Source organism: Trichosurus vulpecula, chromosome 9 (genome assembly GCF_011100635.1).
Source record: "Trichosurus vulpecula isolate mTriVul1 chromosome 9, mTriVul1.pri, whole genome shotgun sequence".
NCBI classification, from domain to species: domain Eukaryota; kingdom Metazoa; phylum Chordata; class Mammalia; order Diprotodontia; family Phalangeridae; genus Trichosurus; species Trichosurus vulpecula.
Window position 1 is genome coordinate 57,466,301 of NC_050581.1, and position 12,938 is coordinate 57,479,238.

General features: G+C 42.4%; 1 protein-coding gene across 4 annotated transcripts in view; it reads right to left on the minus strand.

Annotated features, from left to right (window-relative positions):
* Window positions 1-493: 493 nt before the first annotated feature.
* HMOX2 (heme oxygenase 2) overlaps window positions 494-12,938 on the minus strand; it is a 32,515-nt gene continuing 20,070 nt past the window's right edge. For 3 of the 4 annotated variants that reach the window (XM_036739740.1, XM_036739741.1, XM_036739742.1), the window contains exons 2-6: window positions 6,286-6,420; window positions 4,403-4,520; window positions 3,059-3,550; window positions 1,449-1,575; window positions 494-1,357 (exon numbers count right to left, since the gene is read on the minus strand). In XM_036739740.1, coding sequence (XP_036595635.1) covers window positions 1,230-1,357; window positions 1,449-1,575; window positions 3,059-3,550; window positions 4,403-4,520; window positions 6,286-6,374 — 954 coding nt within the window. In that variant the 5' untranslated portion in view covers window positions 6,375-6,420 and the 3' untranslated portion in view covers window positions 494-1,229. The remainder of the gene's footprint in view (window positions 1,358-1,448; window positions 1,576-3,058; window positions 3,551-4,402; window positions 4,521-6,285; window positions 6,421-12,938) is intronic. The other variant, XM_036739743.1, reaches the window with a different exon arrangement.

Genomic DNA, 12,938 nt, shown 5'->3' on the forward strand with positions numbered 1-12,938 from the left:
CAATCTACTCAGGGGATGAAGAAACTGAGGGAGGTGGTAACAGAAGGGCAACGTCTACACTGTGAGCTATTTTTTCTCCTTGTCCTGGGTTAATCAGTACTTTTTGGGCCAACTTCAGTTGGCATAAGCTGGTGTGGTGTAATGTAATGGTGTTAGAAATGGGGGCCACTAAACTGTACACAAGGATCCCTGCAGGCTGCTCACTCGTTTACTTAGAAGATCGCAAGACAACTCTCCTGTTTTACTGTATTTTATTAAATATTTCCCATTTACATTTTAATCTGGTTCAGCCACACTTAGCAGTGTGGCCTGTGTGTGATGGAGAAAACTCGAGTCTTGAAATAGACACGACCTCAGTCTCTGAGATACACATCCTGAGGGATAGTGCTGGATGCTGGATACTACTTTGCCCCCTCACCCCTGAATTCTCCTGCCCAAGCACATCAGAATTTAAAGGTGCGTTTTTGTACATTATGAAAAAAAAGGCAGAAAGTTTCAAGTATAAACTTTATTGGATGCTTTAGCATTTACACCGGTTACATGAGAAGCCAGACTCTGCTCCTGTTGTTCTGTCCAGGAGGGACAGCAAGGGTTGGTCTGCTGAAAGAAGTAGCCAAAATGAAACTCTTCCTCAGAGTCTAGGGTAGAACACAGGCTCTTTTCCTCCCAGGGCTATTTGTCCCCCTGCTTTTGGTGTGGTGGACACAGCGTAGCAGCTTTATTCTTTTTCTCTCTCCCCTCCTTCCACCCCAACAAGTGTACACTGTTCTGAGTGAAGCATCTCATCAACTGAGTGATCAACACAAACCTGAGTGATGAGAGACCAGATGAAGGAAGAAGAGAGCCCTAAGTACATGGTGGAGCCCTTAGGGGAGGAGGAGTTGACTCCACAAGGCTGAGGGAAATTGCTCCACTATATAGAGGTTTTCGGATCTAAGCTGTGCTTCCTATATCTTTTAAGTTCTGGGTTTGAGTCCTCTTCTGGGCTTATATTGCTGGGGAGAGTCTACCCTTAGTATCTGGGTTACAAAATCATATTGCAGAGAGCAGTCTGTTGGGCATTGACTTTAAGTGTCTGGTTTCATTGGTTGTTTGTTTTCTCAAACCCAGTTTTTTTTTTAAAAGGTCACCTGAGGTGATGGTTTTTAGTCAGTGGGGTTAGGGTAGGGATGGGGGGGTTGACTGGGATTATTTATCCCTGGCGAGTACCAGGGTCACGGGCTCCTCCTTCACATGAAGTACCAAGCCATCAGTCCAGAAGCCAGGGCCACAACAGCAGCAAGGACGAGTTGAAGGTTGGGCTGCCTCAATACAGTCGTGACATTTTTGAAGGGGCAAGCACTACCCTCATGGGCACCTGCAGGGGCAATGCCAACAGGAGACACCATAGGTTAGAAAGCCAAGATGACCAAACCTATCTAGAGGTGTTGGAGAAGGGTAAGACCCACCTTTACCTTGTTGAGCAGCATAGTAGGGGCACTTGCGCACATCTCCTTTCCCATCATGTACTAGGAGCTCTCCATCCTGGGATTCTGTGGCCAGCAAAGAGCCAGCCTTGTCCAGTTCATTGAAAATCTGGAGGAGCAGAGTACCAACTGAGCCCTCACCTGACAGATTTCCCTTAGTCTATATTGAGGGGCTGGGGTGATAGGTACCATGACTAGGATCAAGGTTTGGAGGGAGAAGCAACTTCTTTTTAGATGTTTCAGGGTAACTCCCTATGACCTGCTGCTGCTAGATCAGTTTATAGTCTTCAATGCCCTCCCTGTGGGGTGAAGACTGACCTTAGATGTGCTGTGGCTTCTTCTCACTGATGGAAATACTTCAGGGAAACCAATCACTGGGTTCCACCATACATAGCTTGATTAATTCACTTCTACAACCCAACCCAGGGAAATCTAGTCCCAGTATTTTTAACAACAGAGTAAGTGGTGAATAGTTTAAAAGCATGGCATAGGGTTTAGAGAGCTGGTTTTGGAGTCAAGGGGACCTGGGTTCAAGTCCCACCTCCGACACATAATGGCTGTGTGACCCTGGACTAACTAACTTAACATCTCAGTGCTTCAGGGAATTCTCTCAGAACATAACTTGCAGAACAGTTGCAGATCTGCATTGATAGGAATTTTCTCACCAGGAGAGTTCCCTATACCAATAAAATCACAGGTTATGACCAAACAAAAAGTTAGCCTAGAAAAAAATCCATTTGGATTCAACACTGGGCATTTCCTGAGCACCCTCATGCTGCTTTTTCCATGGAGAGGTGAAGCTTGTCCACAGGCCTGTACTAGGTGAGCTGCACTCTACACAGAGACCATGCTGAGGATTTGAGGGTCCCCTGGAATAAGCCAAAAGACTTACTATTTACTATGTTCAAGACCCCATGTCTAGATGGAATCTGTTTCCTCAGGCCCATTCCAAGAGTGAATGAATGAAAGTCCCCAGGACAGGGAAACCTTATCTCAAGAGTTTAAAGTGGACCTTCCCAAACCACCCTGAGTGGCCTTTACTGGGCTGTTCTATTCCTACTTGGAACATATCATTCCAGAGCTTAGTATCACCGGTCCTATGATACTTTGGAGGCTGCTTTAGGGGGCAACATTATCCTCCTCACTCATTCTCTCTCTAAAGCTAAGTAGGATGCTTCTAATCCCCTTCTCTGAAAGGTAAAATGGCAACAAGACACAGTTTGCTTCAAACTGGTCTCTCACACCTGAAGCCTTCAAAGCAACCTCTTATCCTGCCCCCAAATAAGTGAAAACCATAGCCTTTTCTGAAATACTTTTAAACTGCAAACAAAAGGCTATGACCAGCAAAGTCTTTGGTAAAATATCTGCCAAGTTTAGGTCCTCAAGTTAAAAGGTGGTGGCCAGTTCTACTAGTCTCCCTTGATCAGACCACTGATACCACATTCACCCTATTCTAACATACCTCCTCTATCCCCCCTCCTCCACCCACCCACCCACCCACACGCTCAACCCCTCTCTTGCCAAACAGTTCCCTTTCCTACTTGGAAATCTATAGTCAATCCCACCTGTGCCCATTATCCCTCCACTGGTACCTGCATGTTGTACTCGAAGGCCCTGTTAGCCTCCTCCACAATTTTCTCCTTGGTCTTCAGATCCAGGTCCAGGGCATTCATCCTGGCCCGATAAAACTGCTTGAACTGCTGGGGATTGTCTACATTCTCAAATGTGTAAAACTGGGTCCCTTCTCCTGTGCTTGGTAGCTTCAGTACCCGCTGGGCCACCTTCTTCAGTACCTGGCCCCCAGAAAGGTCCCCCATGTACCGTGTGTAAGCATGGGCCACAAGGAGCTCTGGCTCGTGCTGCCCCACGTAATGGATCCGGTCTACATAGCACTGGGTGGCCTCTGAGCACTTCACTTTCTCCCTCCACTCCTTGCCAAAGAAATACTCCATGTCCTTGGTCAGTGCCTCCTTGCGGTGGAGCTCCGTGGGGAAATACAAGGGAGCAAAGGCTGGCTGGTCCTTGTTGCAGTCCATCTCCTCTTCCAGGGCTGAGTATGTGAAATAAAGTGCAGTGGTAGCTAGCTGTCATGGAGGGGGTAAGGGAGAAGTGAAAGAGGTGAATGGGAGCTAGGCAGAGTCAGGAGCTCAGGGATATCATTAGCTCACTAGCAATTTATATCAGGGATGGTGGCTGATGGGTATTTAAAATCAAAAGGAAGACTCTTTAGAAGCACAACCCCAGAGTGGTTTTCATACATAAAACAAGCTGTCAGATCTGGGCCCTCTGGCTTAGAGCTGTGACCACCTCCATTTCAGTAAATCTTTTGTTTAGATGAGACACTCAGGGGAATTGACAAAATTCTTGTTGGCTGTTTCTACAGAACCTTTGTTGGATGTTTGGCTTTCAAAAGGACTGCCCAGTAGGGCAATGCCAACCTCTGAGGAAGTTAAGAGCTAAGGCATAGTTGGAGGACCCTGAAATTGACCCTGTCCCCTCTCCCTATGCCTTTAACAGATTCAAGATGGTCTCCAATGGGCCACTGTGTTTTAAAAACTGAACAAGCATGTGTGTAAATCACTTTACATAACAGTGTCCTCAGACCACCACATTGTGCAAACCAAATTTTTATAAATGAAATCATTTGAAATATGCTTAGGAAGCTTATTTTTTAAAAGTGTTATATAGTCAATTCCTTATCACACAAATATTAACTGCCTAGTTTAACTTTTGTTAACTTTTTGATTGTTTGGAAGCCTCTAGAGAAGCTTCCTGTAAAGATTCAGTCTTCCATCGCCGTATTAGTAGGAGGCATACAGTAATAGGTAGGTACAACAAAGCTTTGCCACTACCAGCCTGCCCAGTGAAACCATCCTCTATATTCTTAAAGCTCTTAGCTCATCAGGAACCACCATAGCTTCATGGAGGGTACAAACCTTAAAGAGATCCTTCTTAATATGGCCTTTCAAGAAGTCTTTGACAAACTGGGTGTTCTCTGCACGGTCATGAGACTCCTTAGTCCCTTCCTTTAGAAGCTCAGAAAGGTCCATTTGTCTGTGGAGAGAGCGAGCCAGAAGTACAATCTGTTGAACCTGCTGGGAGTCAAGCCTTATCTGAGAGCTCAAGGTCTTCTGCTCAGAGCTTTCTGCAAGGTGCTTTAAGGGGACTTATTACCAAACTTACCCATTCAGTAAAGACTGCACTGTGTGTATACTGGTAAGACTGGTATATCCCAACCCTAACATATATAACAAGAGTCCAAATCCCAGCAAGTCAGTTCACTGAGAGAAGAAAAGCTGGCACTGGCTCACCAGAGCTAGGCTGAGCATCTGGCCGGACACAAAAGCTAGGAGTTCTCACCACAGGCAAGCTGCCCAGTAAGGTAAAGCAGGTAAAAGAATTAGTAGCTTGAGTCCGGGGAAAAATAAAGCGACTCCAAATTAGAGTTACACATTTCAAAGCCCAAGCTCATATTTCTGGATGAAAATCATGCCCTTCTACGTCTGGTGAAAAGCTAAGGACAGCTCAGTGGAAATGAGAGCTCTCAGCAAATCCCTAGACTACACATGCAGTTCCCTGGAGGACCTATTACGAGACAGAGGGATTTTCAGGCTATGCTACAGAACAGAAGAGACAAAGATCTGGCCACAGAGGTACAGAGGTAATGACAAGTGCCCCCCCCACCCCCCGAGTGAGTAAACCACACAGGGGAAAGATATTCTGCTGCTACATTTACCCAAGCACCAGAAGAAATGTATTCTTTGGCACAAATCTGCCTCACAGTCACTATGTCCTCAAGGGAACAAAGCTCCTAGATAATGAGTCTCCCCTGAATCCTGCCACAGGGACAACCTTCAGTGATGGAGGCCTCATGGCAAAAACACCAGTGCTTCTTGCCTCTTATGCAAACAGACTAAAGGACAAGTCTCCAGCTGTGCCTACTAGAGCCTCAGAAAGACACATGTAAAGGAGGCGGCTGGTGACAGTATCCCTGGGATTAGGCCTCTTAAAAAAAAATCCTACAAAAGATAACAAGGTTAGGTAATCACCTGACCAATCCAGTCAGTACACAAAAGCTAAAAAGGGAGAAAAAAAATATGGCTGAGATTAAAAATAGGTATGCACCTGCGAACAAAGAGGCAAACGGAGCCCAAGAAAACTCCAGGAGTCATCCATCCTAGGCCACCTCATATTCTTGTCCCCTAGCTAGTGCATAGGAACAGCTCTTTACTAGCCTAAATGGTGAGTGCTAGTTTTTAAACATGAATCACTTGGAGCCATAAAATGAGAACTTTGCAGATAGGCAGGGCACTACCTTGGCTCCTCTCTCAGGGTCTCAGCACCATCTTCAATCTTAAGGTCCTTTAGACAAAGTGCTTGGCACTGCACAAAAACTACCTACTAGTCTTGGAGGAGGGCAAGAGGACTTGTGACTTGTGACTACAGATACCAAGTGGGATAGAAGCATCAAGGAGGGGACAAAGTTAGATGCACTTTCTCCTATATACTCTCATATAAAATTGCCGGATTAAAAAATGAAAAAATAAAGTTACGAAAACTGCTATGAAAAGTCTCACAACTACTGCTGTTACCTACTTCTCCTTGTCCTAAGGGGAGAATCAAATAAGCAATGTGAAAACATTCTAGAAAATGGAAAAGTTCTGTATAAACATCAGTTTTATTTGCATTGCAATTCTTATGTTACTGTAAAGGGAAATAACAGCGTAACACAAGGTTTGTCCACATCAAAATAAAACCCTAAAAAGGGAATCTGCTGAGGGAAAGTAGAAAGCTGTCTTGGTGTATTTAAATCACTCACTTTGTGTGGTTTTCCCATTCAGGTCCTCCATAGCTTTTTTTTTCAGATTCATCCACTCCATCTGATGGTGTCTCCAATTCAGATGACATTTTGGCTTAGTGCAGGCTCTTCAAGCTTTCTTTTACGCCTGTGGTCCTGTAGGGAAACATTCAGAGAAAGCTAGTGAAGTTTTTCTGAATGTCCACATAGTATCACACTCTCTTCTGGATTACCCTTGACTCTTAAGGGGAAGAAATAGACCAAATTCCTCAGAATCAATTTTCTGAGAGATCCAATTCTGACCCTGGCAAGCTAATATCCTAATTTCACTTTAAGACAATCCAATCCCCAAAAGAGGTGACCTGGATCTTTGTATAAAACAAAATAGCAAAGACAGCATCTAAATCCAATAACCTTTAATTGTAAGTCAAGCTACTCTGAATAGCTTTATTTAGGAATGCCAACATATGCCATGATTCAATACACGGTCACCACAAGGTTTACTAAAGGCATGAGAACAAAACAAAAAATAAAATTTAAAACCGTGTTTCCTGAGCTAGAGTCCCATGGATGTACACTCTTTTAAACTCAGTTGGATTCAAGCCTTCCCTAGAAAACAGAAGTACATTCAAATTGCTGAAAAAAATCCTACTATGAGTTTGGACAGAGATTATCCAGAAACAAAAGGCTTAGAACTGACTTTACTGGTCCCAACAAGCAGTTATAAAATAAATCTCATTTGCTTGGAAGGAATCTGATGGAAATTGTTAATTTTGCCATTTGGGCTTCAGCTAGGTTCTGTGTGCTGGGAAACTGGTGACTCAAGATAGCTAAGAATTTGGGTTTATAAACTAGGTCCCTGTGCCAGAGCTTCTTTATCAGAAAGTAAACTGAGTAGTAGAGTATTTGGGAAGTATTGCTGGGGAATAAGAAAAAGGTTAAGTTGACTTTGAATTTATATTATTATATGTAGTGTACCTTCACGAAAGTATAAAAGGCCCCAGCTGCCTAACCGTTTCTGTTGACTAGCTTAGATTAGATTTCAGCTTGGTTTTTTGGACTCACAATTTCTTAAGATTGCTAATAATTTCTACAAGAGAAGAAGTGCAATGTAGGAATTAGACTGGATTTGGTTACAGTGCTTTTCATTAGATAATTTAAATTTTTTTGGTTATTTTTTTTCTCTTTATTTTCCCTCAATTACACATAAAAAATTTAACATTAATTTTTTTAAAATTCTGGGTTCCTTCCATTTCCTTGATAAGGCAAGCAATTTTACATAGATTATACATGTAAAACACTTCCATATTAGCCTTGTTGCAAAAGAAAACATAGACAAAAAAAAAAGTAAGTATAAAAAATATGCTTCAATCTGCATTGATACTCCAATTCCTTCTCTGGAAGTGGGAAGCATTTTTCATTAGAAGTCCTTTGGAATTCTTTCGGATCATTGTATTGCTCAGAGCAGCTAAATCATTCACAGCTGATCATCATACAGGTTTCATGCCACACTTAATTTGTCTTCCAATTCCTCCAAAGCTCTCATTTCATTTCCAATTTTTTTCTTCAAGTACTCTAATTTATAAAAACATTTAAAAAATCGTTTTGTAACTCTTGCTTCATCTCTTCCAAGGATTCTAGTTGAGCTTGTGCCCAACCTGTGATTTGCTTTCAGGATTGGCTTTTAGATGCTTTAGAATGTTTTTCTTCTGTGTTATCCTGAGTATCTTTGCCACCATCATAGCTCCTTATGGTGGGATTCTTTTTTTTCATTTGTTCATTCTTCGATCCTACTTCCTGACTTTGGACTTGATGTTAGGGCTAGGCCCTGCTGTACTTCTGGAAGGACAGTAAGGGAAGGTATTGAATGGTCCTGTTGCTGCCTTCTTGAGAGTACTGAATATCGTTCTTCCTGGATCTCAGGAACAGGCCAGATGCCTGTAAGTTTTCATTGTTTCCAAAGTAGTTTGATCTAGGATGAAGTCTGATTGTTCTTCCCCTCTTCTGACCTGTGCAAGTTCCTGACCTGGGTTTCAATCTGAGTAACAGTAGAATTATGCTGAACTCAGCCCCTTTCAGCCAGTCAGGAAGTTCTGGTGGTTCAGTGACAGAACTTCAGGCTCCCCCTTCTTCTGGGATTTCTGCTCTGGTTACTCCTCTGAAATCTGGTCTAGGCACTCGAACGGAGGCCCCAGTGTGCTCCCGGTATCTGAGCCATACCACTGGTGCTTGCTTCTGAACTTCTTCTTTTCTTAGTACATCACCTGGGGTGTCCCAACCAGAGAACATTTCCCCCAACACAGGACCTCCTCCAGTCTGCCCTAGATCATGACCTTGAGGTGGGTAGTGGGTAACCAAGCTGTCAGTTAGCACCTGTCCCTGCTGCAGTGTTCTGTTATGGGTCTGTGACCTCCTCTTGTTCTGGTTCACAGTCCCTCCCTGGCTACTGGAGTGCTCACTGCACAGCATACTCTTGGCCCAACCTATCATCCTCAGTATTCACAGACCTGTCTCCTATGCCATCCTGGGCTACACAAAGGATTCACTGTGATTTTGGGGGAAATTTCTTCATCAATATTTGATCTAGTGCATCTTCTAGCTCTGTTTGGAGTTTTGTGGCCAAGAGCTTGGCTGCCTTGGCTGCACTGCTTTCTGCTACTTTGCCATCTTGGCTCCACTTCTGTACTATTAACTCTTATTTACTAATCTGTTCATTCTTCCTCATCACTTCACCTCATGTGATCTCTCTTATCCTTTCTACCCACTCAGATTTTCCCCATCCTTCGAAGCCCGTGTCTTCCATGAAGCCTTCCTTTACTGCTGCAGGCCCCAAAGATTTCTCCCTCCCTACTCAACTCATCATTTAATTATGTATTACCTCATTTTGCCCATTGGATCATAAGCCCCTGAGTGAAGGCAAGGAAGATCTCTTTTATTTTTCTCTGTCCTGTGTCACCTAGTATAGTGCTGAGCATATAACAGGTGCTAAATACATAAATGTGACAGTTGATTTCAGGGAGGTTCAATTTAACTCAGCAAACATCCATAAAGCACCTGTGCACTAGTCAATGTGCCAAGTCCTGAGGGATTACAGAGATATAAGAAAGTAAATAGGGGCAGCTAGGTGGCACAGTGAGCAGAACACCGGCCCTGGAGTCAGGAGGACCCAAGTTCAAATGGGACCTCAGATCCTTGACACACTTACTAGCTGTGTGACCTTGGGCAAGTCACTTAACCCCAATTGCCCTGCCAAAAAGCAAATATATATATAAAATCTTTACTTCCTTGGAACTTACAAATAGTGAGGATAGTTAAGGGCTAAACAAAACACACTTACCTATCCCAGATCTGTCCTGGTGAGGCAAGAATGGTTTCTTTTGGAGGGGTGGGGGGGAGTGTCTTTGTATCCCCAGCAGCTTTACACCCAGTAGGTACTTAAAAAATGCTTGTTGAATTGAAATGAATTCAATCTCCCCCTAACAGTGATGACTCAGATCTGGAAAAGTGTTTTTTTTTTTTTTTGTCAGGTCCTGTTTTCATCATCAGCTCAACTCCACTCACCCACATTCCTTAGATGAGAAGCTTATGGCACTGCCCTAACAAAAACTTCCTCATTTTTCTTCCTTTTTTCCTGCACTGATAGTCTTTCAGCAGTTCAGGGTAAACACCTGATTAACTTCATCCTCTTCCTAAACATAATCAAGCTCTGAGCCGGCAGAGAGCACAAGTTACTTATGAAATAACCACATATCTGCCAGAGGAAGATTGGCTTCCTAAATAAACCTATACAGAGCAGCTTGAATTAGAATCAGAGTCGACTGCAGTTAGATGCCCTATCTTTTGTTGTGTCAGGTTGTGTTTTAAACAACAAAGATCCAAGTTACCTCTTTTCTGTAGAATGGATTGTCCTGAACTAGCATTTGGATGTTAGCTTGCCAGGGTGAGAATAAATGTTATTTGCATTTTGATTTGACTGCTAATACTTGAAAAGGCTCTCATATTTTTCAAGCAATCTCATAATTTTGACATATACATGAGAAACAACCCATTGTTTAGGAAATAAAATGCAAATTGTTGTTGGAAATTCAAAGCTCTACTTTAAAAATATATTATTCCTTTTATGCACTTTACACTTCCAGACACAATGGATCACCTTTCATTCCTTGATTTCATCTTGTGTTTCTCCGATTTCCTGGTCTTTGTGCACTTTTCATCTCTGCTTCCCAGATTCCCTGGCTTCCTTCAAATCTCATCTGAAGTCTCACCTCCTGTAAGAAGCCTATCCCAGTCTTCTTTGTTCTTAGTGCCTTCCCTCTGGGATTATCCAATTTAACTTGGATATTTATTGTTTGTACATAGTGACCACAAGTTCCTTGTAGCAGATTTTGTATCCTTCGTGCAGTGCCTGGCACATAGTAAGCATTTGATGAACACTTGCTTGTTAACTTTACTATCTCCTTATGCTTAAAAAGCAAGTCTCATACCATACATTTTCACCTACTGAAATCCTTTATGACCTCCCTCCTTTACTACCTCCTCCATGAATCTTTCTGTTATCCTACCAAGTTATGAGTGACTAGGCAGTCAGGAAAGCCTGAGTTCACTTCTGATCTATCATACTGTGTGACCTTGGGGACCCTTTTGGTAACCTAGGCAACACTGATACTCTAAACTGCAAAACTAGTGCCAACCAGAGTTCCCCAGAGCAATGAAATGACTAGTCCAGTCCCAAATAAAAATAATACAACACAGGTTAGCAACCTCCCAACTCTGTGCCTTCCACACAGTCTGTTTCTCATGCCTATAATGCTCCATGCTCTTACAACTTCTTGCTCCCTTCAAGACTACAGTATTAAGCACTACCTTCTTGAACAGGCATCTGCTCTTTTCCCTAGTTCGTAAGGCCACTGCTGTAGAAATCACTTTGTAGGTATTTTGGCTGTATGTTCTGCATTTTTACATATCCCCAGTCAAACAGAAACTCTTTTTATGGCAGGGACTGTCTCACTTTCACATTTATTTCCCAGGTGTTAGCACAGTGGTACATAGTAAGGACTGAATAAATGCCTGATGATTGATCCAGAATTCTTAAGAAACTGATACATATCTCTGAAAGGATGTGTAAAAATATGAAAAGGTAAAAAAGACAAAAGACATGCTCAACAATAATCAAAGGGCAGGAGGAGACAATTTTTTGGAGCAAATATCAATAGTCATATGAAAAGATGCTCCAATTCCCTAATCAGAGAAATTAAAATCTAGACAATGTTAAGAAACTATTTTACATATCTAAGAAAACTGGCAAAAATAGCAAGAAAAAAAGGCAGGGATTAGTGAGGTTGGTGGGGCTTCAGGGAAATGAGTAGCCTGGCGTAAATATTTTGGAAAGCAATGGATTCACAAAATTACATCCTTTGACCCAAAGATTTCATTGCTTAGACTTTATCTTAAAGGTATCATGAAAAGGACAAAGGTATAAAAATATTCACAGCATCGTCTTTATTAGCAAAAGACTGGAAATAACCTGTATGTCCAATGGCTGAATCATGGTATAATAATATAACTGAATATTAAAACTGATATATATGAACAGGAAGAAATATGGAAAGCCTTAGTCTCTTAACCTGACTGAGGCTTGAATTTCTTCATCTGTAAAGGGAAGACTTCTGAGGTGCCTTCCAGCTCTAGACTCTGATCCTATTTGATCAGAGAAAGTTTCATGGGCCTTGAAGGAAGGGAAGAATTTTCAACAAGGAAGATGAGGGAAAAGATTCCATTCCGGACACAGGAGGTGGACATGAGCAACAGTTGAGAAATAAAAGTGTCTAAGTATGTAAAGGGGGAGGAAGTCTAATGCATGTGTGTGTAATAGGGAATAAGGTGAAAAAGTTGGAAAGGTGCCATAGAGAAAAACTGCTAAAGACCTTGAATACCAGACTAAGGAGCTTTCATTTAGAAACCAGGGGACTAGCACGGTTGGAATAGTATATCTATAAGAGTGCTTGGGTAAGGAAAACTGCTTGAAGAAGGAAGAGAGACAAGATGAACAATTTGACTGATACAGAAGTCTATCAGGTGTCAGATGATATGGTCTGAATTAGTACAGCAAGAGGTGATGAGGGCCTGGTTTTGGATGGTGGCAACAGGAGTAAAAAGGTTTAAGAGATATTATGGAAGCAAAATCAGGATTTGGCAACCAACTGTTGGGGGCAAAACAGAGCCTGAGTGAGAGAATATGAGAGAAAGGACAGATTTGTGGAGGTAAGCTTATGAGTTGAGTTTTGCAGCATGTGGAATTTGATGTTCGAGAAGAACATCCAGACAGATGTCCAGGAGGCAGTGGGGGAAAAAAAAAAGAAAATGAAGGCAATCTCACACACACACACACACACACACACACACACACACACACACACACACACACAAAATAAGAAATGCAGGATGGATATACAGATTTGGGAATGATCTTAGCAGAGATAATTAAGTATTTTGTTGCCTTGTTCAAGTGCTGACTCCTCAATTTCCAAATCACCAAGAAATATATGTTGTTTAATAGAGGAACATAGGACATAAATCTTAGTTCAGGTGGGATAAAATAGATGCCCATGATGGTCTTTCTTGCCACCCTTATTAGCCCTTTCCTTGCCTTCTCACAGCACATCCCACATGACTAT